At 41.8% G+C, this 24,423-nt stretch overlaps 1 protein-coding gene across 2 annotated transcripts; it reads left to right on the top strand.

Annotated features, from left to right (window-relative positions):
• Positions 1 to 62: 62 nt before the first annotated feature.
• LOC103525418 (multidrug resistance-associated protein 6) lies at positions 63 to 24,423 on the top strand. 2 transcript variants are annotated; one of them, XM_030460142.1, is made up of 31 exons: positions 63 to 173; positions 1,388 to 1,564; positions 1,912 to 2,037; positions 2,681 to 2,818; positions 3,739 to 3,864; positions 4,416 to 4,477; positions 5,255 to 5,386; positions 5,978 to 6,190; positions 6,944 to 7,121; positions 7,581 to 7,742; positions 8,756 to 8,848; positions 9,314 to 9,517; positions 9,964 to 10,110; positions 10,786 to 10,873; positions 11,153 to 11,222; positions 11,926 to 12,052; positions 12,523 to 12,699; positions 13,144 to 13,311; positions 14,596 to 14,782; positions 15,241 to 15,304; positions 15,789 to 15,909; positions 16,994 to 17,201; positions 17,421 to 17,731; positions 18,398 to 18,597; positions 19,248 to 19,374; positions 19,972 to 20,073; positions 20,808 to 20,954; positions 21,439 to 21,597; positions 21,808 to 21,974; positions 22,444 to 22,638; positions 23,173 to 24,423. In XM_030460142.1, the coding sequence occupies exons 1-31, from the start codon at positions 120 to 122 to the stop codon at positions 23,279 to 23,281; spliced, it is 4,539 nt and encodes a 1,512-aa protein (XP_030316002.1). In that variant the 5' UTR covers positions 63 to 119; the 3' UTR covers positions 23,282 to 24,423. The 2 variants fall into 2 exon arrangements, with proteins under 2 accessions (XP_030316002.1, XP_030316003.1); XM_030460143.1 differs by lacking the exon at positions 1,912 to 2,037.

Below are 24,423 nucleotides of genomic sequence, written 5' to 3'. Positions count from 1 at the left end.
GCTCAGGGCTGTGTGGAAACGCCTCTCCCGCCGCCTCTGAGGTGAGCCCCGGGCCCGCCCCCACCGCCTGCCGCGCTGGGACACCCGCCCGCCCCTCTGTGGGAGTCCGGGCGGGCGGCATGGCGGCGAGCGGGCAGCTCTGCGGCTCCCGGGAGGGCTCCGCTGGGCTCTGGGTGAGTGACGGAGCGAGCGAGCACCGCGGCAGCGTCCCGCGGTTGGGCAGCCCCCCCAAAGCTGTGTCAGAGCCCGCGCCCCGCGGTGCGAGAGGAAGGAGGGAGCGGTGAGGGCGGCCCCGGCCCCTGGAGGGTGCGGGTTCCTCCTGAGGGGAGGCGCGGAGAGCCCTTCCCGGCCCCGCAGAGCCCTCGGCCGGGCTGCGGTTGGCAGCGTGAGGCGGGTGACACCCGGCAAAGCGGTGCGGTGCGTTCCTGTCAGACGGGGTTGGTGTTGCGGACTTTGCCTCCCAGGGGCAAAGTTTCACCCCCAGAGAGAAGAGCACAAGGGTCTGTGCGATTGCAGGGAATTTGATGACAGCACTTCCAGCTGCACTGCTGGCAGGTTGTTGATATTAGTCCTTCATTGTCTTCAGAAAGTATCTGCAGAAAAACTTCTAAAAGGACTGTCATGAGTTGGTCAGTCCAGATTCATATGAATTCGTCATCAGGGTTGATAAACCCGCATAATTCGTGATCCATTAACTGCTTTGGTTTTTCATCAAGTGATGCCTTTCCCCTAGTCTTGCTTTGCCTCATAACCTCCACATAGAGGACTCAAACCACCTACATAAGTAGCTGAACTAAAAATACCCTTGCCAGTTCATCTACGGTTGTTGTATTTTTAGTATTTTTATGGTAGCAGATGAGATGCAAGTCATTATTTTAGCAATTTGTTCAGTCAACAAATTACAACTGGATTATAAATATAGCTGAGGAAATGCAGAGGAGATGCAGTTTGTGCACTAGGACACTTATTTCCTCCTCATCTCCATTTCAGCAGTATTCCCTCATGACTATTCTCATGGTTCCTAAATGCCGATATTCTTTTCTATTCCAAAATTAATTTTTCTCATTCAACATCAAAAAAACTTCATTTTCCTCTTTTTCTCTCGTTAGGATACATGATGTCCTTTCTTTAGCATCTTTCAGTTTTCCCACCTTTCTTTCCCCTTTTTTCTACTTCCATTCCCTCCAAAATGCTGCTGCTGAGTCCTCCCTCACCTGTGACACCTTCCTAGTGTCCAGCAGCCCCTCTCTCCTACATTAGAAACCCTAAATCAGGTTCCTCTAACATTATAGGATGTCACTATTGTAGCATTAGCAACTTTCATTAGCTGGTGGAATTCTGTGTATAGTATCTTTACTGCTTAATTTCTGTGTTGATTCTGTGACAGGACTGGAACCAGACATGGTATACAAACACCCCACGATTTACCTGGTGCTTTGAGAATACAGTCATTGCTTGGATCCCTTGTGCCTATCTTTGGATATGTTTTCCTTTCTACTACTTGTATCTTCGACACAAAAATAAAGGCTATATCAGGATGTCCTACATCTTCAAAACCAAAATGGTAAGAATGTAGAATGGGGTTTGACCCTAACATCACAACTTTGATGTAAAAATTAATTTTTCTAAATCATTGAGTCTTCTGGATGATCCATCTCTGGATTTACTTTGACATTTACTCAGGTAAAGTCAGGTCAGTATAAATCAAGTAAAGCTTTAGCAAGAGTTGTCATAAGATCTTCCCTGAACTTCCATTCAGTTCCACACTAATTCCCACAGTGCTCTTTATCCCATACTTGCTCTTCCACCTCTCCAGTCTTACTGCCCAGGCTGCCTGGAGCATTAAGTTCAGTAGCTCATCCCATCACCCTTTCAGTCCATTCCAACTTGTGTTTGCTGTCTCTGCCCTAGGTCCTTGGATTCATCCTGGTAATACTGTGTTTTTCTAAAGTCTTCTTTGTACTATGGGAAATAAGCCAAGGAATCTCACGGGATCCAGCATTCTTCATTAGTCCTGCTGTGGTGGGAATCACAATGGTAATTTTTCCTTTATTTTGTCATTTTGTGGCCCAGCTTAGCCCTCCTGGGCTGGATATTGGTTTTCCCATGTTTCTTGATATCTTTGAATGCAAAGGTAGCAGATGAAGGGTAGAAGACTGGAGTCAGGCTTTGTGAGATTCTGCTGTGTGACACCACATGGGTTTTGACTTGGGACAGACCCCTGGATCGACAGCTACAGTAAAGAGCCCTGTGGGCAGACTACACCTCACAAGAGCTGAGGTAGAAGTAGTGTTTAGAAAGAGGTCTAATAACAACAAGACAAGATCTAGCTTCTCATAACCATGGTATGCAATTCAGCACAGTTTAAAATGAAATGAGATTTCTGTTCAACCTAAATGCCTGTCCTCCCCTTCTGCCATTGCAACTTCATAGCCTAGATCCTCCCAGCCTGTTGTTCCATTTGTACTTTTATTTGCCCTTTCTGGAGAGACAAAATGGGCAAAATGGCACACAATGTTTTTCAGTTTTAACGTTCTAGGAAGAATATTGCAGCTCTGAACATCCTTGAAATATCTGTGCAGGAAACTAAATATTTTTTCTACTGTATCCATTACTTGATAATAACATTTGGCATTCCATTACCAGCTGTTTATTTAGATAAAACTGTACTTCCTCACAGATCCTTGCCATATTCCTTACCCATGCAGAAAGAATGATGGGTATCCAGTCTTCAGGCATCCTGTTGATTTACTGGCTGCTGTCATTTGTGGCTGCAGTTGTGATGTTTAGTTCCAAAGTCCAACATGCCCTGGAAAGAGTAAGTGAAATCATGTATCTTTAACATGCAGGGCTATGAAATCTCTAAACAACAGGGTTCTTTTTGCCTCACAGATTGTGGAGAACCAAATTATTCTTTTGAAATATGTGCTGAGAAAAATTATTGTTGACACTTTGTCATCCCTCTGTTATCCCTTCCAATGCAGAGGGAGTGTGGCAGATTTCATATATGAATGAAAGCAAAATTAACATAAACAAAAATGCCACTAAAAACTGGCCTTATGCCAGGTTTTGCATCAGCACAAATCTGTTGATATGAGATACATTTTTATTATTTGGGTGCTTGTGGTGAATGTTTATTTGTGGAGGAATGCTTGCTGGGTTTACACATTTGAGACAGTGTCAGTGACCATTTTGCTCAGGCAAAGAGTTGGACCTTTCCATTACAGCAAGGAATAAACATAAGTGTATGTTACTTGTGTGTTTAAGTAACAGGGGAAAAATAAGCAGCCAATAAACAACAGACAGTTGGGAACTTGCTTGTTCCTACTGAGTTGAAAGATACAGGCACCTGGTCTCTTGTAGAAATACCACTTTGCCACTTTTTTATTTTCCTGAAATAGTCACATTTTTCCCTGCATTTTTCTCTCAATCACAAAATTAATTATAGAGTCCTTCATGGAACCCCTTAGACACAGCATTTATAATGGCAGCTGGTTTATTGTGTTAACAACTCAGGCCACTAGGTAAGCAAGGAGCTTCAGTCCCTCAGGACACCTTAACTTCCCTTATTCCAGCTGCAGAAGACACCTAGTTAAGTAGCTCTACATGTCTGCATTTTAAATAAATGAACCTCACGAAAAACTCACATCTTCTGGCTGGTAGAACATGAGAAGCTATTTTTCTCAGCTGATGATGTAAACATTTTTACCTCAGTCTCAACAGTGTTCTGTTTTGTAGGGCTTCATGAAAGACCATTTTCACTACGTTACAACTTACCTTCATACTAGCCTGGTGCTGGGAGAACTTGTGTTATTTTGCTTAGTTGATCAGCCTCCCTTCTTCTCTAAAGGTGTCACCAATCCTGTAAGTATAACACACCTTCTCCTAATGCATTGCTTCTTTGCTTGAAAAGGAATTTAAATTCATGGAGATACAAAATACATGAGTATGTGGGAGATGCAAGTTGCATCATCCTGTATAAAGGCTGATGGTTTCAAAAGGTAACCGGCAGAATTTAGGATAACCATACTCTGTCTATGTAGATTTTGAAAAACTAAAACCTCTTGTATCCATACTCCTGTTTTCATTTTCATTGAAACCAGTAAAGAGAGCTCATATGGCATCCCCATGCTGTCCTGTGCAGCAGTACTCTCTTTGAGGTATGAGCATGGCAGAGCTCAGTGCTTCAGAAAGTATCTTTGGGTATGAAAAATGTATTTTCTGTTCTTCCATCTGAGACATTCTCCAAAGTCTCCTGACCCCATTGATCCTCCACAATACATTTATACTTTCAGGTACTGGGGAGGGTGTAACAGTTTGATTGCTTTTTCTGTGGAACCACAGAGATGATTACATTCCTCTGACACATGCCCTTTTCTATCTATAAATATGACCTGTGTTTTTCCTCCCATCAGAATCAGTGTCCAGAAGCCAGCACTTCTTTTCTTTCCAAAATCACATACTGGTGGTTCTCTGGGTAAGAAAACACAGAAAAAGACTTGGTTTTGCTAGAACAACAAAACAACAGAATAAGAGAGAGTGTAGATTACAGCCAGTAAGAAATGTCTCAGCCCCTGAGTTAGCTTATGCAGCAAGGATTTGAATTCTTTCTCTGGGGACTCCAGATATTCTCACAAGATCAAATTACAAAAATTTAACTTACTTTTCCCAAAGTAGTCCAAAACACAAAATTGTGATTCTAGCTAATTCTTTTCCCCTATCCAATGACCCTTCCAGTGTCCTCCCAACCTTGAAATAGGCCTCAGCAATCTCAGAAGATCACTGCACACCAACCACAGACCTAATGCCATGTAACAACTGCTGGGCAAGGGTAAATAGTGAATAGTGAATTAGCCCAGCCTCCTGTTTAGCATTTAGATAAAATGATTGCATACCTTAGGCCTAACATCCACTATTGTAAGGTCTCATCTGTGTCTCACAGAACCACAGAGTCAGTGAAAGTGAATTTTGTCCCCCACTGTACAAGACCCAGGTCTCAAGATGGACTAGAACGTAGAGTTTACTGACAAATCCTCTTTATATTGACAGAAGATAGCATAGGAACTTGAGACAAAACTGTAGTTCCTGAACATTCATATTTATTCTGTGAAAGAGTAGTCCTGAGTAGTGTTTTCTATAAGTAAGTCCCCATGTGGTCACTGTGGCACACTAACTTCAAGCCCCTCTGTTTTGAAAACTACACACACACCAAATCCTGCTGTGCTTACCTTACAGCAGTCTGTGTGTTCTCCAGGCTTCTCTGGAGAGGCTGTCAGCAGCCCTTGGGAGTGGATGACTTGTGGCCAGTGAGGAAAGAGGACTCCTCTGAAGAAATTGTTGCCTGGGCTGAGAGAGAGTGGAAGAAGTGTCACAGTGGCACTCAGCAGTGAGTACTTGATCCTGAGAGTGTGTCATGGGCTTAGCTGGGCAGTTCCTCTCTTGCCTCCAGGCAATAGAAGCTCCCAGGCACTGGTTTGCCATCTCAAAACAGGCTTTAATTCCTTCCATTTAATTCCTTCCATTCCCCACAGAGTGCTAGACAGACTGCTTCAGCAGGTATTCAGGCTCTGGACATGTGCTCTTCCAGTGCTTCATATCTCAACAAGAGAATGGTTGGAAGGTTGAATCCCATTAAATTATTTGGGTTTTAAACAGGACAAAGAAATATCTAGCATACTTAAAATGGCCCCAGATATACTCTGCTATGAAAGCTTGGGGGTCTTTGCAGCAGGTGAGTGATGAGTGAGTTTCTCTGTGCAAAATCTGATTTTAAGTATTGAAATTTGCTGGAGAAGATCCTTCCATTCTTGTAAGCATGGACCTGTTTTCTTTTTTTTGTGAGAAGGATCACTTTTTGGTGAGTTTTTATACTGATTGTGACATGGGTCCCAGTGTAACATCCTTAATTACTTTCTTGAAAGCACAAGATTCCCAGGCTTTCTCTAATTGTGGCTAGCTTTCCTGTTGCTTTCTCTAGAAAAGTGGAATCTGCTACATTTAAAAAGAGTCAGAAGAGTGAAACTGGCAAAGCAGAAGCTGAAGAGACAGAGGTTCTACTGCAGTCAGAGCACAGTCAGAGCAGGCCCTTAATGAAAGTGTTTTGGAGCATGTTTGGGACCTATTTCCTTCTCAGCACTGTCTGCTTAATTATCTGTGATATCTTCTTGTTCTCCATCCCAAAGTTACTGAGGTATGTGCATATTTATAATGTATTTATCCCACAGAGGGGAACACACAAACACCTTTTACAATCTCCAGTGGCTGATAAAAAGAGCTGAATTATCATTTGTGCTAAGTTCACAGTCAGCTCAGTGGGGGGGAAAAAAAAACCCAACCACTGGGAAAAGCTGTGCACACTTTCCCTACTGCTGTATTCCAACAGTGGAAAGGACAACCTGCACTAAGCCTTTTGACAGGTTTACCTGAACAGGGGTGAGGTTTTTGATGGTTCTTTGTATCACATCATTTCCACAGGCTGTCAGCCACTTGCTGTACTCTTAATGCATTGTGCTCCTATAAAGGGCAAAGCTACAAATCCTACACATCTCAAAAAGCTTCTTTCATCAGGTGACATAATGCTTGTTGATTGTGTTGGTACAACACAAACCTGCATTACAGAGAAGTTCTGGAAGTGTCAATAACTTTCCTAGATTATCCCAATTTCCACATTCATGAAATTCACTGAAAATGAGCTCTTCCCCAAGAAGATGATTCCCTGAGAAGATGATCAGAGATTGTTTGGAAGCCGAGAGTAGCTGAAGGTTAAAAATTAGGGTATTATAAGATGGAAGATACTCAGTAGTTTTTCCAACTCTTCAATTTTACTGATAAACAACAGCCAGGGAGAATAGAGGAAAACACCTGGTATTTCTGAGTCTTAGTGTGTCTAATATTTTTCATCCATTCTACATAGTTTCACCAACATTTTACTCCTGTCTTGCAGTCTTTTCCTGGAGTTCATTGAAGATCAAGAAGTACCCAGCTGGCATGGTTATTTCTATGCCTTCACTATGTTCCTTTTGGCTTGTCTCCAGACCCTGTTTGAACAACGTTATATGTACATGTGTGTTGTTTTGGGCTTGAGACTGAAAACTGCAGTAACAGGCCTTGTGTACAGGAAGGTGAGTCTGTAGCTTCTTTTTCAGCCTTTTTTTTTTCTGGCCCTACATTAGTAGTTATGACATTTCTGGTATATTGTTCTTAATATCGGGGGTGATGTTATTAAAAAGTACTTTTAGGATGTAATTATCTGCTATATTCATCTCTGAACAGCATGTGGGAGGTATTTTACTATTTCTTTTTCAGATCTTACTTCAGAAGGAAAAGCAAAGGAAAGAGGAAAAAGCAACATTATCTTTTCTATGCTGTAGATTGGGGCTGGGGAAAGGAGTAAATTCTTACCTTAAAGTGAAGTCACATATCCCAGACAACAGTGTGTTTTCAGTACCTAGGATTTAGGCTTTTTGTCCTTCCCTTTAGTTTTTGGTGTTTTTTCCTTCATAAAGAAAAGAAAGATGTTTGATTTTTGGACCAAAGCTGCTGTTTGATGATGTCTTTCCTTTCTTCTCTACCCCACCTAGATCCTAGTTATGTCAAATGCATCAAGGAAAGCAGCAACAGTGGGTGAAATAATTAATTTGGTATCTGTTGATGTCCAGAAGCTAATGGACCTGATTATCTACTTTAATGGGATCTGGCTTGCTCCCATTCGAATTATTATCTGCTTTGTCTTCTTGTGGCAGGTAAAATATGACAGTACTTACCAATCCCTTTCTATGCTAGGTAGCAGAAGAAAAAGGGCTTTGCAAATTTTGCTGAAATTGCCACATTTTTCTTAGCTTTGTAGTATGATGGATTCAGTTTTCTTTTTAGAAGATATTTTTATTGATACAGAATCCTTACTTGACCCTTCACTTAATCATCCCAGCAGTGTATTCAGTCTCTTTTGGGGAAAAGACTGTGAGTAGGGTTATTCTGAGCTGACTGATAAACTTCTGCCTCACATTTCCTGTCACCTCTCTTTCCAACCAAAATGTGGTGGCCCAGTGCAGGCTGAGAGTCCAGTTCCAGCTCCTCAGTATAATACAGAACATAAAGGGGAATGGATCTAAAAAAGCAACTCAGCATACCTCATCCTGAAGCCTGATTACCACAAGATCAGTTAAAAGAGCTTGAAGCACTTACATGATATCCAAAAAGAGCATTGGATATTGCTCAGTCTACACTGAGTCAGTGTAGACTCAGTGCTGTCTACACTGAGTTTCATAGGCATAAAGGAGTTAAGCAAGGAGAGACTTAAATCCAAATTAGAAATAAAGGATTATAATCTAAAAGATCCTTTATGCTGCAATAACATTTTGGTTGAGGGTTTGGTTTTTAAACCAGGTTTTGTTTTGGGTCACTTACATATGCCAGCCACAAGGTGTCCTGCTTCACACATCCCTGAAGAGATGGGAAGAAAAGAGCAATTACTTGACTTGACCGCGTGCTGCTGGATGGCTTTCAGCACTAATAAAGTCCCTAAAAGGGAAGTAAATAAATCTAAGAGAGCTTGATGACAGGAGTTACCCTGCCTGTCGAGTTAACAATCCACAATGCTTAGGGAACACAATTCCCAGGAAAGGCAAAGGCCTTTGGCAGTGAAGGATGTTAGGTGTAAGTTAAAAGAAAGGGGGAGATGAGCAAAGGGCAATGGGGAACAGTTGTTTCTAGCAAGCATGAGAAGCTCTTCCTTTTTCCTTTTCTCTCCTGGCAGCTTCTGGGGCCATCTGCCTTGACTTCAATTGCTGTATTCCTTTTTCTTTTGCCTCTGAATTTTGTGATCACTAAGAAGAGGAGTCAATTTCAGGTATATTTTGCTTCAGAAAAATGATGTGATTTGTGGACTTGATTTATGCTAGGATATTACAGCTAAATCTAAGTTAGAGGATGCCACACTCTTCCAAAAAGGGATCACATGGAACACAAGGCTACTGATGATTACAGCATCTATACATTTTGGAAAAAAACAACCAACAACAAAACCTAGCAAAACACCAAAGCCTGCAAACTTTACTGAAGTTTAGAGTAAGCTCTTGAATGGTCAGTCTATTACCTCGTTTGCCCACCTTTTCTGTGTTTATGTATTGCTAGTAAAAATAAAGCTGTGAAGATGAAAAGAAAAATATTTCCCAGCCTGGAAGACTCATAAGCAAAACAGCTCAACTGCAGGGAAATTTATTCAGAATTCATAGGCACAAATAAAGGTATTTTTTTCAGAATAATTGACTGTTAAATGTTCAGCCCCTTAAATGACAAAATTCAACCATTACAGGAGGCCCAAATGAAACATAAAGATGAGCGGGCTAAACTCACCAGTGCCATTCTGAGTGACATTAAAGTCATCAAACTGCATGGCTGGGAGAAAATCTTCATGGAGAAAGTGCTTGGTATCCGGAATGAAGAACTCCAAGCCCTAAAAAGATCTCAGATTCTCTTCTCAGCATCTTTAGTCTCTTTCCATTCATCAACTTTCCTGGTGAGTGGGTCACCTTCCTACATAAAACAAATGCTCTGACTTCAGTGTCTCTTTGCACTCCTGTCTGGACTGATTTTTCCTGTGGGACAGCTAAAGATCATGTCTGCACAGAGGAATTGGGGGTCTCACAGGAGTTGCTGAGGCTCAGTGGAATCAACCACTCAGGTATTTACACTGCCTTAACAGTTCCATGGACAAATAGACTGGTCTGGCAGTGGACATCAAGCAGACTAAGCCTGCTTTGCAAGAACCACCTGGAGAACTCCATCTAGACAGAATTCATTGCAGTAGCTGCACAAGTCACTTCTGCACTTGCTGTTGCAGCTCCCATGCATGTTTTCAATGGGAAATGGCTTCCACAGTCTTTAGGAAGATATCTGTCACCCTTGAGCCCTTCTTTTCCCTGTCTGAAGCAAATGGTTTGTCTTTCCTTTGCTCCCTTTCAGATTGCATTTGTCATGTTTGCTGTCTACACCCTGGTGGATGACACTCACATCCTGGATGCTCAGAAGGCCTTTGTATCTTTCACACTGATCAACATTCTCAACACTGCACACTCCTTCCTGCCCTTCTCCATAAATGCTGCTGTCCAGGTTAACTACAGCCATGTTCCTTTTTCTTTGGCCATAACTGTTGGGTTTTTTTCACATATCACCATCTTCCTATGGTAAAACAGTGAAGTGCAAGGACTAGCAGCTAAAGATACTGTTTTTGGAGTACTGTTTTTCAGAAAGGCTCCATATATTGACAATAGTCACCCAAAACAACTCTTTTAAGTCTTTTGGGACCAATCACAAGGACCATTGTATCTCAGAGGTGCTTCTAGTTCTGTTTCTAATCACAGTATATATTGAGAAAAATCTCCATGGGAGATGAGTGGAAACCTGCTAGCCCAGGCCAGAGAGAAAAGCAAGTCATTGTCCAGTGAGAAATTGTGAAACTGCATTTCCCTCTTGCACCTGGAGAAGACTCCTTGTGTACAGAAGCAAAACTGGAAAGATTGCAGCATGAACTGGAGAAAAAAAGCACAAATTTCACTGTGTGAACAGCAGAGAAACCATAGGGAAGAATATGGGGGGTTTGCTAAGCTAAGAGGAAAAAAAAGGCAGTTAATATGAAGAGCAGTTGCATTTGTTGCATTTGTCATACAGCATCAGCAGCACAGGACCAAGTCAATATTAAGAAAGTCTTCAGGTTAGGTCTTAACTTTGGGTTTCAGCTTCCTTTCTATTTTAAATTTTCATCTTTTGTGTTCTTCTTTATTTCAGGCCAAAGTTTCTTTAAACCGCTTAGCAGCTTTTCTGAGCCTGGAAGAACTGACTCCTGAGACCTCAAGCAGAGACTCTTCTGACTGTGGTGAGCTTTAGTGTTAGCACTGCTATGATAAAAGCAAAGTAGCTTCCATTGTTCCACTTAGGGTGCCTCAAGAGACAAAATGCCTGCCCCTTACTGACACTTTATCTCTCAGGACTATTTATTTCTAACAATGAAATCTCATCTGGTGATTTAAACTTCATCATACTTAAGGTGCATATTATGTAATATAAATACATACTGAAACAAAGTCACATAAGTAGGGATGTTTCTTTATCTATCTTTAACTTTATAAGTGTTCTATTTCTCCTTATATTTTAGTACAGGCAAGTATCACCATAAGAACTGGGACTTTTCGCTGGAGCAAAGAAACTCCTCCTTGTCTCAGAAGGTACAGACTCACTTGGTCCTCTCAGTTCTGTAGGTCAGGGTGGGTGCTGAATGAACTCAGGGCCTAAGTGAAACCAGCATGGAATATCTAGAGGCTTCTGAGTTTGCTCCACATTCAACCTTGAATTCTGAAAATTATAAAGTCATGAAAAAAATGCAATCTTGCTTTTATGTCTGGTAGCACGTAAGTGGGACGGTACCTGTATCTGAATGTTGCCTTAATATACAGAGACTGCTTTCTTTACCTAATTTTTGGTCCAAATATGAAATTACAGTAATGTAAGTTTAAAAAAAGTTGAATGAATAGTATGCAGGTATTATATATGACATCACTACATGTTTATTTCAAAAGACATTTCAGCTTTAGAGAAGAAACTGTGTTGAAAAGGTCTTATGTTCAGGAGTGGTTTTTATCCAAGTGCTTTGGGCTAAACTATCTCCAGAGTGGGGACCTGGGTGCTGGCTCTAGGTTTAAAACTGAGATGGAAATGTGGATGAAAACTTTCTTGGTTGAAGGTGTCCAGTTCTACTGCAAAAGATCAGTGTGACAGGAAGAGGGACCCAGTGCAGCTCAAGTAGAAAGCCTCAAGTACAAAACAAGGAGGTTTAGCTGGTATTTTTATTGCTACAAGACAATAGCTAGAATTTTTCTTTTCAGAAGGTACATCTTCAAAAGTGGTAAGAGACTAATCTTTCCTCTTTAGGATTGATCTTACTGTGCCCCAAGGCTCTTTGCTTGCTGTAGTTGGCCAGGTAGGTGCTGGAAAGTCCTCCTTGCTGTCAGCATTACTTGGGGAACTGGAGAAGACAGATGGCTGTGTGACCATGAAGGTAAATTTTCAACTGTTTGCTTCTTAATTAGGCTGTCTTCAGGAACAGTAAGGTATTACCCAAGGCATCAGGTCCTTGATGAAAACTCATTTACTGACTTTTAACAAGGGCTGTATGTAGCAGCCTGCATATCTGCAGGTGCTTAAGACCTCTCAAATAAACCTGGTCCTTGGGAATGGGAACAGAAGCAGGACTTCAAAGACCCAGTTCCACTTCCCACTCTGACAATAAGCTGAAGTGGCATTTTGGGTCACAACCTGTACTCACCCTTGCTCCTCCTTTATCAGATGAGGAAAGTGCAGACTCTTATTTTACAAAGTGCTCTGAGACCTGTCAATGGGGATGATCATTGCAGACGTCTGTAAAGCTGATTAGGAGAGTTTTTCTTCAAAGAAGAAAAACTTCTCCAACAGTGTCAAGTTGAGCTTATGATAAAGATTGTTAACATTCTTCCACTTCCATTTTTACAGGGCACTGCAGCTTATGTCCCTCAGCAAGCTTGGATACAAAATGCTTCAGTGGAAGATAATATTCTCTTTGGGAAAGAGATGGATGAAACATGGTTCAATAGAGTGACAGATGCTTGTGCACTGCAACCTGATTTGGAGAGCTTCCCTGCAGGGCAAAAGAGTGAAATAGGAGAGAAGGTATCAGCTTAGGTTTATGTTTTGGCCAACTTTTCAATGAGTTAGCTACAACTATAGCTGTCCTGCTTAGAACACCTACAGAAGGACTGAACTTGCAGGAGGCAGGTGCTCAGTAATCTCTGACAAGTCAGGCCATGATTCAACAGGGTCACAAGCCCACCCTCTGACAGGTAACCTAACCAGAGATGTGAGAGATGCTGAAGGAAAAAATCAACAAATCCAAGTCATTCTTGGGTTCTTTTCTGCATGAGAGTAGAGTTGCTCAAGAGAATCTGCCTCTATCTCAAGGGCCGTATTTGGAGGGAGGCTGGGAGGACAGAGGAGAGAGAGAACCACTGATTTATAAAAAGAAGGAAGTCTTAAAACCTTCATGTAAAATGGGGCCAACAGTGGGGATATATGCAGTACCTTTTGGAACAAACAGTGTCAATATATTTTTTACAGGGAATAAACATATCTGGAGGGCAGAAGCAAAGAGTCAGCCTTGCTCGTGCTGTGTACCAGAAGGCCTCCATTTACCTGTTGGATGATCCCCTCTCAGCTGTTGATGCCCATGTTGCTCAGCACATATTTGAACATGTTCTTGGACCCAATGGCTTGCTGAAGGACAAGGTGTGTTTGAAGTCCTGAAATGTAAAATATTGCAAAATGTATCTAATTTAGGTCCCTAGCAGTGTTTCCAGTAAAATGGGTTACTCTCTTTATCAAAGGCTCCCAAATTCTTTTTTCCTGGTGGCAGCAGGTAATACCATTAATAACAGGGGCAGTGTTACTTTTAGGACATTCTAGGAAGAGCTGTCTGATCTCTTCCAGCTCACTGTATGTTACAGTGTCTTATTCCATCAATTCTGAATAGTTCAGTGGCACCTCTGCAATCCTCATCTCCCAAGTGTTCATCTCTTAAATGTCAGTCTTAAAATCCATCTTACACATTTCTCTTTTTTTTTTTTTTTTTTTTTTGCATTAATTGTGTTTTGTTAATCCATGATATTTCTCTACTGTCAAGCAACTTGGATAATAAATAGGGTTACCTGAGAAGGAATGCTAGGTGAGCTCTAATTCTTTCATGGTGTAAATACTTGATTCAGTTTCATATTGTAGAAGGAAAATAAGTAAATTTCTTTCATTAGAGTGTCCAATTAAAACAGACATATCTGATTGCAAATATTTTTTCCTTCATGTGGAGATTGGTTACAAGTACCACAATATAATTATTATATTGAAACATGGAAAGACTTGCAAAGAAATCAGCTTTCAGACTTAAGCAGTACTCAAAGGGCTTGATTACCTTAGAAATACAACAAGACAATTTGTTACCTTGGGAAAAATTATCTTATGTCCTTTTCTACATGTAATTATCTGTGCAAATATGCTCAGAAATGTAAATGGAAAGGAGCTGCACTCTAACTCCATTCAGGTTGATGAAGTTCTCACTCACAAATCTTATTCTGAAATATTGATATTGGTCACAATAAATGTGACAAATTCTTGAATTAAAATTAACATCATTCTACTCAAGATCTTCAGCCTGAGGGGAACCAACAACATGGAAATGGTCAGTGAGCCAAGCTAGAGGTCCTCCCACAAACAGGATGCTAGCCTGGGACTTGGAGCTTCACTTCCCATCCTCACTCTTTCGTGCTGTGCATAACACAAAGTGAGTTGATTCACCCCTCCACTTCTGAGTTCTGCACTTGCTAAATGGGCACAAAGCTGTGCTGCAAAGATAAACTTCACCAAAGAGACAGGCAGAAGTGATAGCAACAAATAAAACAATATCTGTCAGTAAAAATCACAGCTCACACTGAGTAGATGTCTTGTTTCAGAAGACAGCTGATTACAGCAGCTTCAGTGAGCAGGGCAGCACCAGAACAATTCTGTTTCCTCTTTACCCAGACTCGTGTGCTGGTGACTCACAGGACCAACATTTTGCCTCAAGTGGACAACATTGTTTTTCTGGTGGATGGAATGATCTCAGAAATTGGTTCCTACCAAGAACTTCTACAGAGAAATGGAGCCTTTGCAGATTTTCTTCATTCACACATTACTGCAGAGGAGAAGGCAGGTGCCAGTACTGTTCCAGGTAACCCAAATTAGTTGGAATAATTCTTACTCTATCAGTCAATTGGTTCCTTAATATTACTCTTAACAATTAGGAACTGGGGCATTTGCTGCTGTTCAAAGGTAGGAAAAAGAGGAAAAGAGAATAAAACTGGGAAAGCCAGACTTTTAAAGCTGAGATACAATAAGCTGTCTCTTTCTGTGGGGAAAAATAGGCCTGTCAAATTAGCTGACTCATCAGCTCAGAATTGGTTCTTGAATAAACATTTCTACAATAAACATTTTTGCCTGTAGATAACAATCATGCAGTAAATGGAATAACCCACTTTATGTGCCACTCTTCAATCCTCACCTTGATATTGCTCTCCTTAGAAATTCTTTGTAGTGCATCTTTCCTATATTATACCAGTTTCTCAAAGGCTATACAGATCAAAACAGGATTCTAAAGCATTTAGGGGAAAAAATGCATTTATTTTACAGCTCTAGAAAACACCAAAGGCATCCTCACCTCTAGAAATGGTCCCTCACAGGAGAAGCTCTTAAGGTAAGCTTCAAGCTGTCTCAGACACTGAAGAAGTTGCTCCAAAAGCCCATACAAGCCTACACAGAGACTGAGTCTGATACTGGTTTGGGATTGATCTGTAAATTAGTAATAAGAGCACTCAAGAATAAATAGGAAAGTACTCTTCAACATGGAAGGTGACTAACATTTTCTCCAGATGTCACAAGGAGTCAGAATTTGTTCAGAGATCACATACAATGCATGTTGATACATTTACTTGTTCATTTCCTAGTGCAGTGGTAAGGTCTGACTCACTTCAGGCCAGCCACAATTAGTGAATGCTTAAAGCCTCAGTTTGTTGACAGATGAATATGTTCCTGTGATAAATATGGACAAAGGTTGAGCCCCTCTGGAGAACCTCAAAATAGGCATGAATATAGGGGTGGATGGGTAAGGACATCCAGCTTTAAAAGGCTCATTGCCTTGGCTAGAAATTGAAAGAATTTATTTTTTTTTCTTTATGAAGTGACAGTTCAGTCAAATCTTCTGCTATGGAAAAGGAGAACATTCCACTAAGTCAAGACTCTACTACTGCTGCAGCCACCAAAGGAAGATTAACCAAGGGAGAGAAAACTCACTATGGCAGGGTAAGCAGAGCACCTTCCTGTGAAGGCAAAGACACAGACCATGTGCTTGTTACTGACCCACTTGTTCACTGCCTGAAGGAGACCTGTGCAGCTCCAGGGGAGTCAGCTCAGCTGTACAGGTTTGCCATATGATGGAGACAGAGTCATTTAGCATTATTTTACATAGCACCTTCTATGCAAACTGAACCTCCCTGGATGCCCCAGTCTGAGAGTCTATTCCAAAGTAGGAATAATGCCCATACATTGTGGAGAGCACATGGAAATGAGAGAGGAAAAAACAATAATTTATGAATGCTTGAGGAGTGGGATCCTTATTCAAGAGTTGACCTGAAGGGGAAAAGCACACTGAGGCAATCAGGATGAGGTGGTGGGAATGGACAGAAAAGGACAGATTACAAGGGACTTGTAATCTTGAGCCTCTCTACAAATTCTTGAGGTTGGTGGGAAGGGACAAGGAGCCACATCACTGTTCTCATCTTGCTCAAGGGAAACACCTCAAGAAGGCTGAAACAAAGAGGGTACAGTGAAAAGAAAGAAGCAGATGTGGGATTCTAGTGAGGAGAAGTCAGGTATGGAGGAGGTGTGTATTCAGGGCACATTGTAGTAACAGTAAAATATAGGAAGGAAATAAATAGCTCAGGCTACACAGTGGTACTGGGATGTAGTCAGATGTGATAAAAGAGACTTCCTTTTCTCCTGAGGAAGCACAGGATTAGCCAGACTGGGATCTCCTCACCTCTGCCCATCAGTCAGGGAGATACATGATAGTTCTCACTCACACTGAGAACAAATGTAAACCACCAAGGAAAGCCTTGTGTACACTTTAGCAGTAACAGAAGCCTACTAGAATAATCTTCATTAGTTGATAGTAATTGCTCATTAACATCAAGGATTTATGTAAGTATGACTTCATTATTCATCCATGAGGAAAATATACAAAAGAATTAACAGGATTGCTATGGCCTATATGGACATATAATTGAGTAGATGTGCCATAATAAATCATTCCTTGTTTCAGAGCTGGTTTCCTTGCAAACTTGATCTTCCCCACTTCTGCTATTTTTCCCCAACTGTTTCACTCTAGGTTAACACTTCAATTTATGCAGCCTACCTGAAGTCACTGGGCTTACCACTGTGTGTGTACATCATTCTGATGTTCACCTGTCAGCAAGCTGTATCATTTTCTCGTGGTTACTGGCTCAGCATGTGGACAGATGATCCTGTTCACAATGGGACACAACATCATACAGAGCTGAGAGTTGGAGTCTTTGGTGCACTAGGAGTCATTCAAGGTTTGTTTAACCTTCTCACCTGATTCTTCTCTGTATTTCTATCTCCCTTTCCATATCCTCGATGTTTTCTCAAAATATACACAAGTCCATACCCATTGGCTTTTGGCACCAGCCCTAAAGGTATGGCATAGGACAGCACAAAGAAAATCACACTCTCACAAAGAGGAACTCTGAAGTGAATTTGTTCAGACCTAGTAATCACTATTTTTTATATTACAGCCCTGGGCAGATTTGCCTCCACAGCAGCAGTCCTCCTAGGTGGTGTGATAGCATCACACAAGCTGTTTCTGCAGTTACTGAAGGATGTTGTCAGATCCCCTACAGTCTTCTTTGAGCAAACTCCCATTGGAAACTTGCTGAACCGTTTCTCCAAAGAAATAGATGCTGTTGATTCTGTCATCCCTGACAAGCTGAAGTCCTTGCTGGGATTCTTTTTCAACTTGCTGGAGATCTACATTGTGATTATAGTGGCTACGCCAAGGGCAGCAATAGCCATAGTGCCTTTGACTCTTCTTTATGCTGCATTCCAGGTAGGAGCACAAAGATCCACAGACAGGAGAGGTTGAAGCTGTGCCCCTGCAGAAAGCCTCCTTCCATGTCTTAGGAGAGGAAACATTTCATCATCTCAAATTGCCTCTGAAAAAGAGTAATATCAGCAGCTCCTCCCACTTAACCTCAGCCTTTCAAAGCATACCAGAGACCTCCCCAAGAGGCCTGTCCTTTTCTGATGTCCAGATCAAAGCCCACCTAGAGCTATGTTCCTTGTCTCCATTAGTGTAATGCAACTATATAAAGACCAAAACAATGTTTCTTTTCCTCCAGAATTCTCACGCTGCTTTTTAATATATTCCTGTATGCCACACAGATCTCCCAATGGGCTATGAAACCTTGTTCTCCACCAAGCAAAGGGCTGGTCTACAGAAGAAAGTAGGAGTAAGTTTAGAGGCTTTGTGAGCTCAGACCCTGGCTTCTTTGCAGGAACTAACCATGGAGTTATTCTTGTAAAAGTTAGGACATGACAGACAGAAACACTACCTCACCTTTTAAGGGCATCTCTTACCTGAACATTAGGTTTTGTAACACTAGGATAGTTCATAGTATTGCACATGTTGAGGCCTTTCCACACTTTGTGTGGAACATCTCCACAGATGCCTAAGCCTTCTAATCACTTCCCCTTTCATTTCCCTTTGTACCAGCACTTCTATGTCACCACCTCCTGCCAGCTGAGACGCATGGAGACAGCTTGCAGGTCACCCATCTATTCCCACATTTCAGAAACTTTCCAAGGGAGCAGTGTGATCCGTGCTTACAAGGAGCAGGAGAGGTTTACTTTGAAGAGCAATTTTCTAGTGGATGAGAATCAGCGAATATGCTTCCCTGGAGCAGTTGCTGACAGGTACAAATCTGCATTTTAAATAAACCAAAACTAATAGCTTACTCACAGTGGAGAGATAGCTGCTCTTTTGGGCTGGGGGGAGGTACACAGAGGATGGGACAGTGCTGCACAGTGTTTTAGGGACAGAGGAGCTTCTTTCATTATCATATGCTCAGCACTGACAAGGTGCCCTTGCACAACCAGTGCACTCACACATCTGCTGTGTGGCTGGGCACACAGATGCTGACACATTGCTAGAGGTGCTGCTTAGTGTCCTAAATGCAGGAGGATGCACCACCTGCCATCACCATATGGCCTGTGGTGTACACAGAACCCATCAGACAATCCAGCCATCAACCATCAGTCATGAAACAAGTGAGGAGTGAGAGATGCCAAACCAACTAATCCAAGAAACTGCAGTGCTGGCTGCTCTCATTAAAGAGGCCTTGGAGAAAATCCTAACACAGACCATAAGCCAACCAGTTCAGACAGACTGGAACCATTCATGAGCTCCAAGATGGCTGGGATAAGAGCAACCAGGGTGTGACAAGAGCTTTGTTGAGCATCCTGTACCCACAGGTCCACAGGTGTTTTGCAAAGTAATCATTAATTCCATTGGAAGAAAGGAAGAGGGCACCCAGCAAGAGGCCTGTACTCTCCTCCTCTTGTAGGTGGCTTGCTACAAACCTGGAGTTTCTGGGCAATGGCCTTGTGTTGTTTGCAGCACTGTTTGCAACAATGAGCAGAACACATCTTAGTCCAGGAACTGCTGGCTTCTCAATTTCATATGCTCTTCAGGTGAGTCAGCATTGAAGTAATAACATTCCTGCCTTTCACCAAAAACCCCTTGCATCTTGATTTCTTCTCCTATTTTCAATTTGTAAGAAATCAAAAACTATTTCTATGGCTTCCTAGATGTCTTCTCCTACCAAACTCTGTTGTAATTGCTGAAACCCTGGCTTTAGGAAATGAACCTTATAAACCTGTGCACCAGCCATCCTCTTCCTCCTACACCTGAACTCATATTGAAGTCACAGCATGCTCTGAGCAACCACAGCAAGGTTTTAAGCATCTTGTTTTATCTGCCTGTAGACTAAGAACACAATAGCCTAAGAAATAGCTACACTGTCTTTCAGCATCCAAGTGAGTGGCATTTCATTGCTTATAAACTGGCTGAGAAGCAGCAATGGTGGGAGCCAGCTAAGCTCTTTAAACACAGCTTTACAAACTTTTGTGAAGATCTGTTACTTTTTTAGCCTTTTAGGGGACAATTTCTCAAGTAATTAGCTGATGAGGAAGTCTTTATAACTAATGAAAAACAAAGCATCAGGTACCTTGCAGGCACAGGTGGATTCTTCTTTTATCTTCCCTAATGCTTCTGTTTCTTTCTGCTAGGTAACTGGTGTTCTCAACTGGTTGGTCCGCTCCTGGACAGAAATAGAGAACAACATTGTTTCTGTGGAGAGAGTGAGAGAATACTTGCAGACTCCTAAGGAGGTAGCTTGCACTATTGACCTTACTAACAGAGGTGAACATTTCTGCAAACTAAACAAGTAACTTCTCTGTTCCACCTGGACAGATCCCCTACTTTCCTCCTTGTAAAAAGCCAGTTATGTTTCCCTTTAAGAAGTGCAGCAATTGGTTTTTATCCAAATGACTAGATTTGTTTTATAACCTCTGATCATCATAATTTCCTTAAGATAGTTAAGCATTAGAGTGCCATTAAAATAGCTTCACTTGGTAACACTCATGGAATGAGCCATATTTTCTGACCATATTTGGAGTCTGTATTTATTGTCTGAGCTCAGATGCAATCCTCTGATAACTGATGGCTGCTAGATAGCCTTTTAACCACTGAAACTCTTCAGAACAAAAACTATTGCACTGGAGTCATTAAAATTATTTCCCCATATGCTGCCCCGACATCCTACTAAAGGAGACTTTCACAGTCCTGTTTACAAGGGTGTATAAATTTTTTAATTGAACCACTTATAACCTCAGCACTCTAGCATGCAAACAAATGTTTATCCTCATTTTCAGTTAAGAATATTGGCACTTTTTGCATTAAGTCAAACTTTCCAGTGTGAAAGCTAGAGGCCTTTTTCTCTTTTGGAAACAGTAAATAGATTGGGGGAATTGGGCAGAGATGTCTTCATCAGCTTCAGTCCAACCACTTGATTTGGTAATTTAAAACCAATTTTATACATTGCTGTTTGTTTCCATTTATTTAGGCACCCTGGAGACTGAATGGCAAACCTCAGGGTCAAGTTTGGCTCACTGAAGGAAGAGTGGAGTTCAGAAACTACAGTTTGAGGTACAGGCCAGGCCTGGAGTTAGCCCTGAGGCACCTCAGCTTCACCATCCACGGGCAGGAGAAGGTAAGCAGAGGCTTCAGAGGAGCTGTGAAGTGTGAGCAGGGCTCTGCAGTGAGCAGATCTGAGCAGATCCTGTCCCCACCCTACACCAAGGCATAGGAGCTCGTAAGCATGAAAGCTGCATCCATGTGTCAGCCCATTTATCACTGTGCACCCCTCATCCGGTACCAAACAGGAGTGCTGCACACACTAGACATTCTTCTGAGAGAAATCTGATGTCACAGAAGATTGATTTCACTTGTTGTAGCTGTCAAATCTGGTAGTTACAGTTCCCATCAAAGGCTTTTGAGATTCCTTTTCATACAAAACCATTACAAATTATAAATTATTCCCTTTAAGAATATATTGCTAGACTATGTGACCTAAGATTTGAACCATGCAAAAACTGTTTCTCTTCAAAAGGCCAATAAGAAATACACAAACAGGTCTGTCCCACTGTGGAAAACAATCAACATCAAAACCCAAAACTTTCCATTGCACTTTACAGATTGGGATAACTGGAAGAACAGGTGCTGGGAAATCTACTCTTGCTGTGGGTTTGCTGCGATTAGTGGAAGCTGCAGAAGGAGCAATCTTAATTGATGGACAAGATATTGCTCAGCTAGGTCTCCATGACCTTAGAACCAAGATAACTGTCATTCCCCAGGTATGAAATTAAATATCCAAAATGCTTCAGCAGTGCAGTAAATCCTAACACCTATGAAAGGCTTGAAAAGAGTCTGTGGGAAGACACAGTCAAAGTTGGAATGCTGATCTCCCCCTCAAGGTAACATTAGCCATAGATTTGCAGGGAAAACCAGAGACCTTGCTTTTATAATTAATTTCAGGGGCTATTTGTACTGTCTCTTGTGCTCAGGATCCAGTTTTGTTTTCTGGCTCTCTACGAATGAATCTGGACCCATTAAACCAATACACTGATGCAGACATATGGACAGCTTTGGAACTGACTCAGCTCAAGAGCTTTGTTGCAGATTTGCCAGATCAGTTGGAATATAAGTGCACTGACCAAGGGGAAAACCTAAGGTATGTTATATGCACAGACTGTGGCAGGGCAGTACCAGCCTGAGGGCTAGGAGGACACAAAGCTAGTGGGGCTCATTAATTTTTAAGAAAAAAAATTATTCTTTTTAATGGTGCCTAGACAGCAAATTTCTGTATTATTGTCCTGCTGAGCAGCATGAAATCAAATCATAAGACACCAAGTGGAAGACTTTTGAGACTTACCCATTGTGGTGACTTGTGTTTGTGCAGTACCTAAAATGCTGGAAAATCCAGATCCAAGTGCAGATCTCCTGACTGCTATAGTAATTCAGCCCCTGCATTTCCTTAGGTTATTTCATGCTGCTACCTGCAGTGACACCAGCCTCAATCACCCTTTCAGGGAATGGGAACTATCACCTTTTTCATTACTATTTTCAAAACAATCACATACTCTGATCCCAAGGAAAAACTACCACTACTCTCAGTTTACCATCCCACTTCTTATTTGCAGCACTGGTCAGAAACAGCTGCTTTGCCTGGCCAGAGCACTTCTTCGGAAAGCCAAAATCCTGATTCTAGATGAGGCCACAGCAGCAGTAGATTTAGAAACTGATCTTCAGATTCAGTCCACCCTGAGGACTCAGTTCAAAGACAGCACTGTGTTAACAATAGCTCACCGGATAAACACCATCATGGACTGTGACAGGTAATGGCTTCAGCCCCTTCCCTAAGGAGGGAGGAAAAAACAGGCAACTAGACCAGCTACACACTGTTAGTGAGCAGCAATTTCTGTCCTTTTCTTGTTTAACCCTCAAAACCTTGCTTCAGAGACTGCAGAAGGCACCTTTAATCAGCTAGACACCAAAAGGTTAATCAAAGATTATTTATTCTCATGATGCATTTCATGCTGTCAGACCTCTTTTTTTTCTCCCCACTGACAGCAAAACCACAACTACAGTTATTTGCTTCATCTTAAAATCATGAAGCTAAAATACACATTCATAAATCATACTCCAGTCTGACCTGCCAAAAACCTCTCCCACTACCTCAGTACTTGAACAGTCACTCATGAGAAACCTATTTCTATCCCATAGCTGTTTCCCAGCTGAAAATCTTCTGGAAAGCTTGTTTAAATAACAAGCAAGTACTGAAATTTATTTTAGAAATAAGTAGAAATAACTAAATTTATTACAGCTGCTGGTGTATCCCCAGATTAACACTTCTGTTCTAATATCCACAGGATTTTAGTCTTGGAAAATGGTCGGATAGCTGAATTTGATACTCCGGAACACTTAGTGGCTCAGAAGGGATTGTTCTACAGACTGGTGGAAGAATCAGGCCTGGCATAATTTGCTCATGGAGTGTACCATAATGTCACCACTGTCAGGAATAATTGATCTCGTAATTGAGTTGTTGTCTTGGTTTTACTCTAAAATGCCTGACACTCAACCAATTCCTGTTTGAGCTATAACAGCAGTGAGGAGGTGAAAAGGGATTACTTAGGATCTAGAAAACTTGGCAATTCCATTTTCATTATGTTTCCAGATACTGAAACCTCACTCTTCTGTTGAAAAGGAGCAACTTGTAACTTAGTGCCTTGTTGCTTTTAAGACAAAAAAAGCAAACAAGCCAAAAGAAAAAGTTATGCTTTAAATGGAGCCCAAATATACTACCACACTTAAAGATTATCCAGATTATTTTTAAAAGCCAACAAGATCTTATCACAGCAAGAATTAAACTGGTAGCAAGCAAACTCAACTGTTGACAGCTTAAGGACTGCTCACCCGAGTGCTGTTCAGATGTGGACTCCAAGGAGCATCTGGATCTGGTTACCCAAAGTGCACAAACACTGGGCAGGCAGGAAAAAAGAAGAGGGATGTCACTAGGCACAAGAGCATTCGTCTGCCTCTTGTCAGATAGGGATCAGATGCACTCATCTCTTCCCATGTCAGCTTTGCAAGGGCCCCAAATCAATGGTGCTATGCAGCAGAGCATTGTTCCTTCTGCTTGAAGCAGCCCTGCTGCCAGATGCTGGTTGGTCACAGCAGAGCACATCCAAGCACTGACACCAACATTTCCAAATTGAATTTGGAGACAAGGAATTTGCATGGTGGAAAGTGTCCTCCTCTGATCCCTGCAGTACAGTAGCCTGGCAGATGGAGAAAGCAGCAGGGACTCATCTGTCAACTTGGTGGTTAATTCCTGGACTTCTTCTTGAGTGTAAGTTTACCTTCTACATGTGCCACCCTACCACCATGGAGCCTCTGGCACGGTCACCTCTCAGATGTTGTTTTAACAAACCAGAATGGCAGCTGAAAGCAAAACCTTCCTGGGCTTCCCACAGCACCAAGGAGCTGTGGTCAGAACTGTCCTCATGTCTCTCCTCAGGAATCACATTAAGACTGTGACAAATCACACTGTGAGATACTGCTGGTTACTGTGCCTTTGGTTAAAGCACTTCTATTTCTAGAAAGCTGAAATAAAAATAAAA

The sequence above is a fragment of the Calypte anna genome, chromosome 14 (assembly GCF_003957555.1).
Source record: "Calypte anna isolate BGI_N300 chromosome 14, bCalAnn1_v1.p, whole genome shotgun sequence".
NCBI classification, from domain to species: domain Eukaryota; kingdom Metazoa; phylum Chordata; class Aves; order Apodiformes; family Trochilidae; genus Calypte; species Calypte anna.
This window is presented reverse-complemented; position numbering and strand designations above follow the sequence as displayed.

Coding starts and splice junctions, on each gene's coding strand:
- LOC103525418 (XM_030460142.1), top strand. CDS start 120: ATGGCGGCGAGCGGGCAGCTCTGCGGCTCCCGGGAGGGCTCCGCTGGG. Junction 2,819..3,738: donor TCCAACATGCCCTGGAAAGA/GTAAGTGAAATC, acceptor TCTGTTTTGTAG/GGCTTCATGAAAGACCATTT. Junction 15,305..15,788: donor TCACAGGAGAAGCTCTTAAG/GTAAGCTTCAAG, acceptor TTCTTTATGAAG/TGACAGTTCAGTCAAATCTT.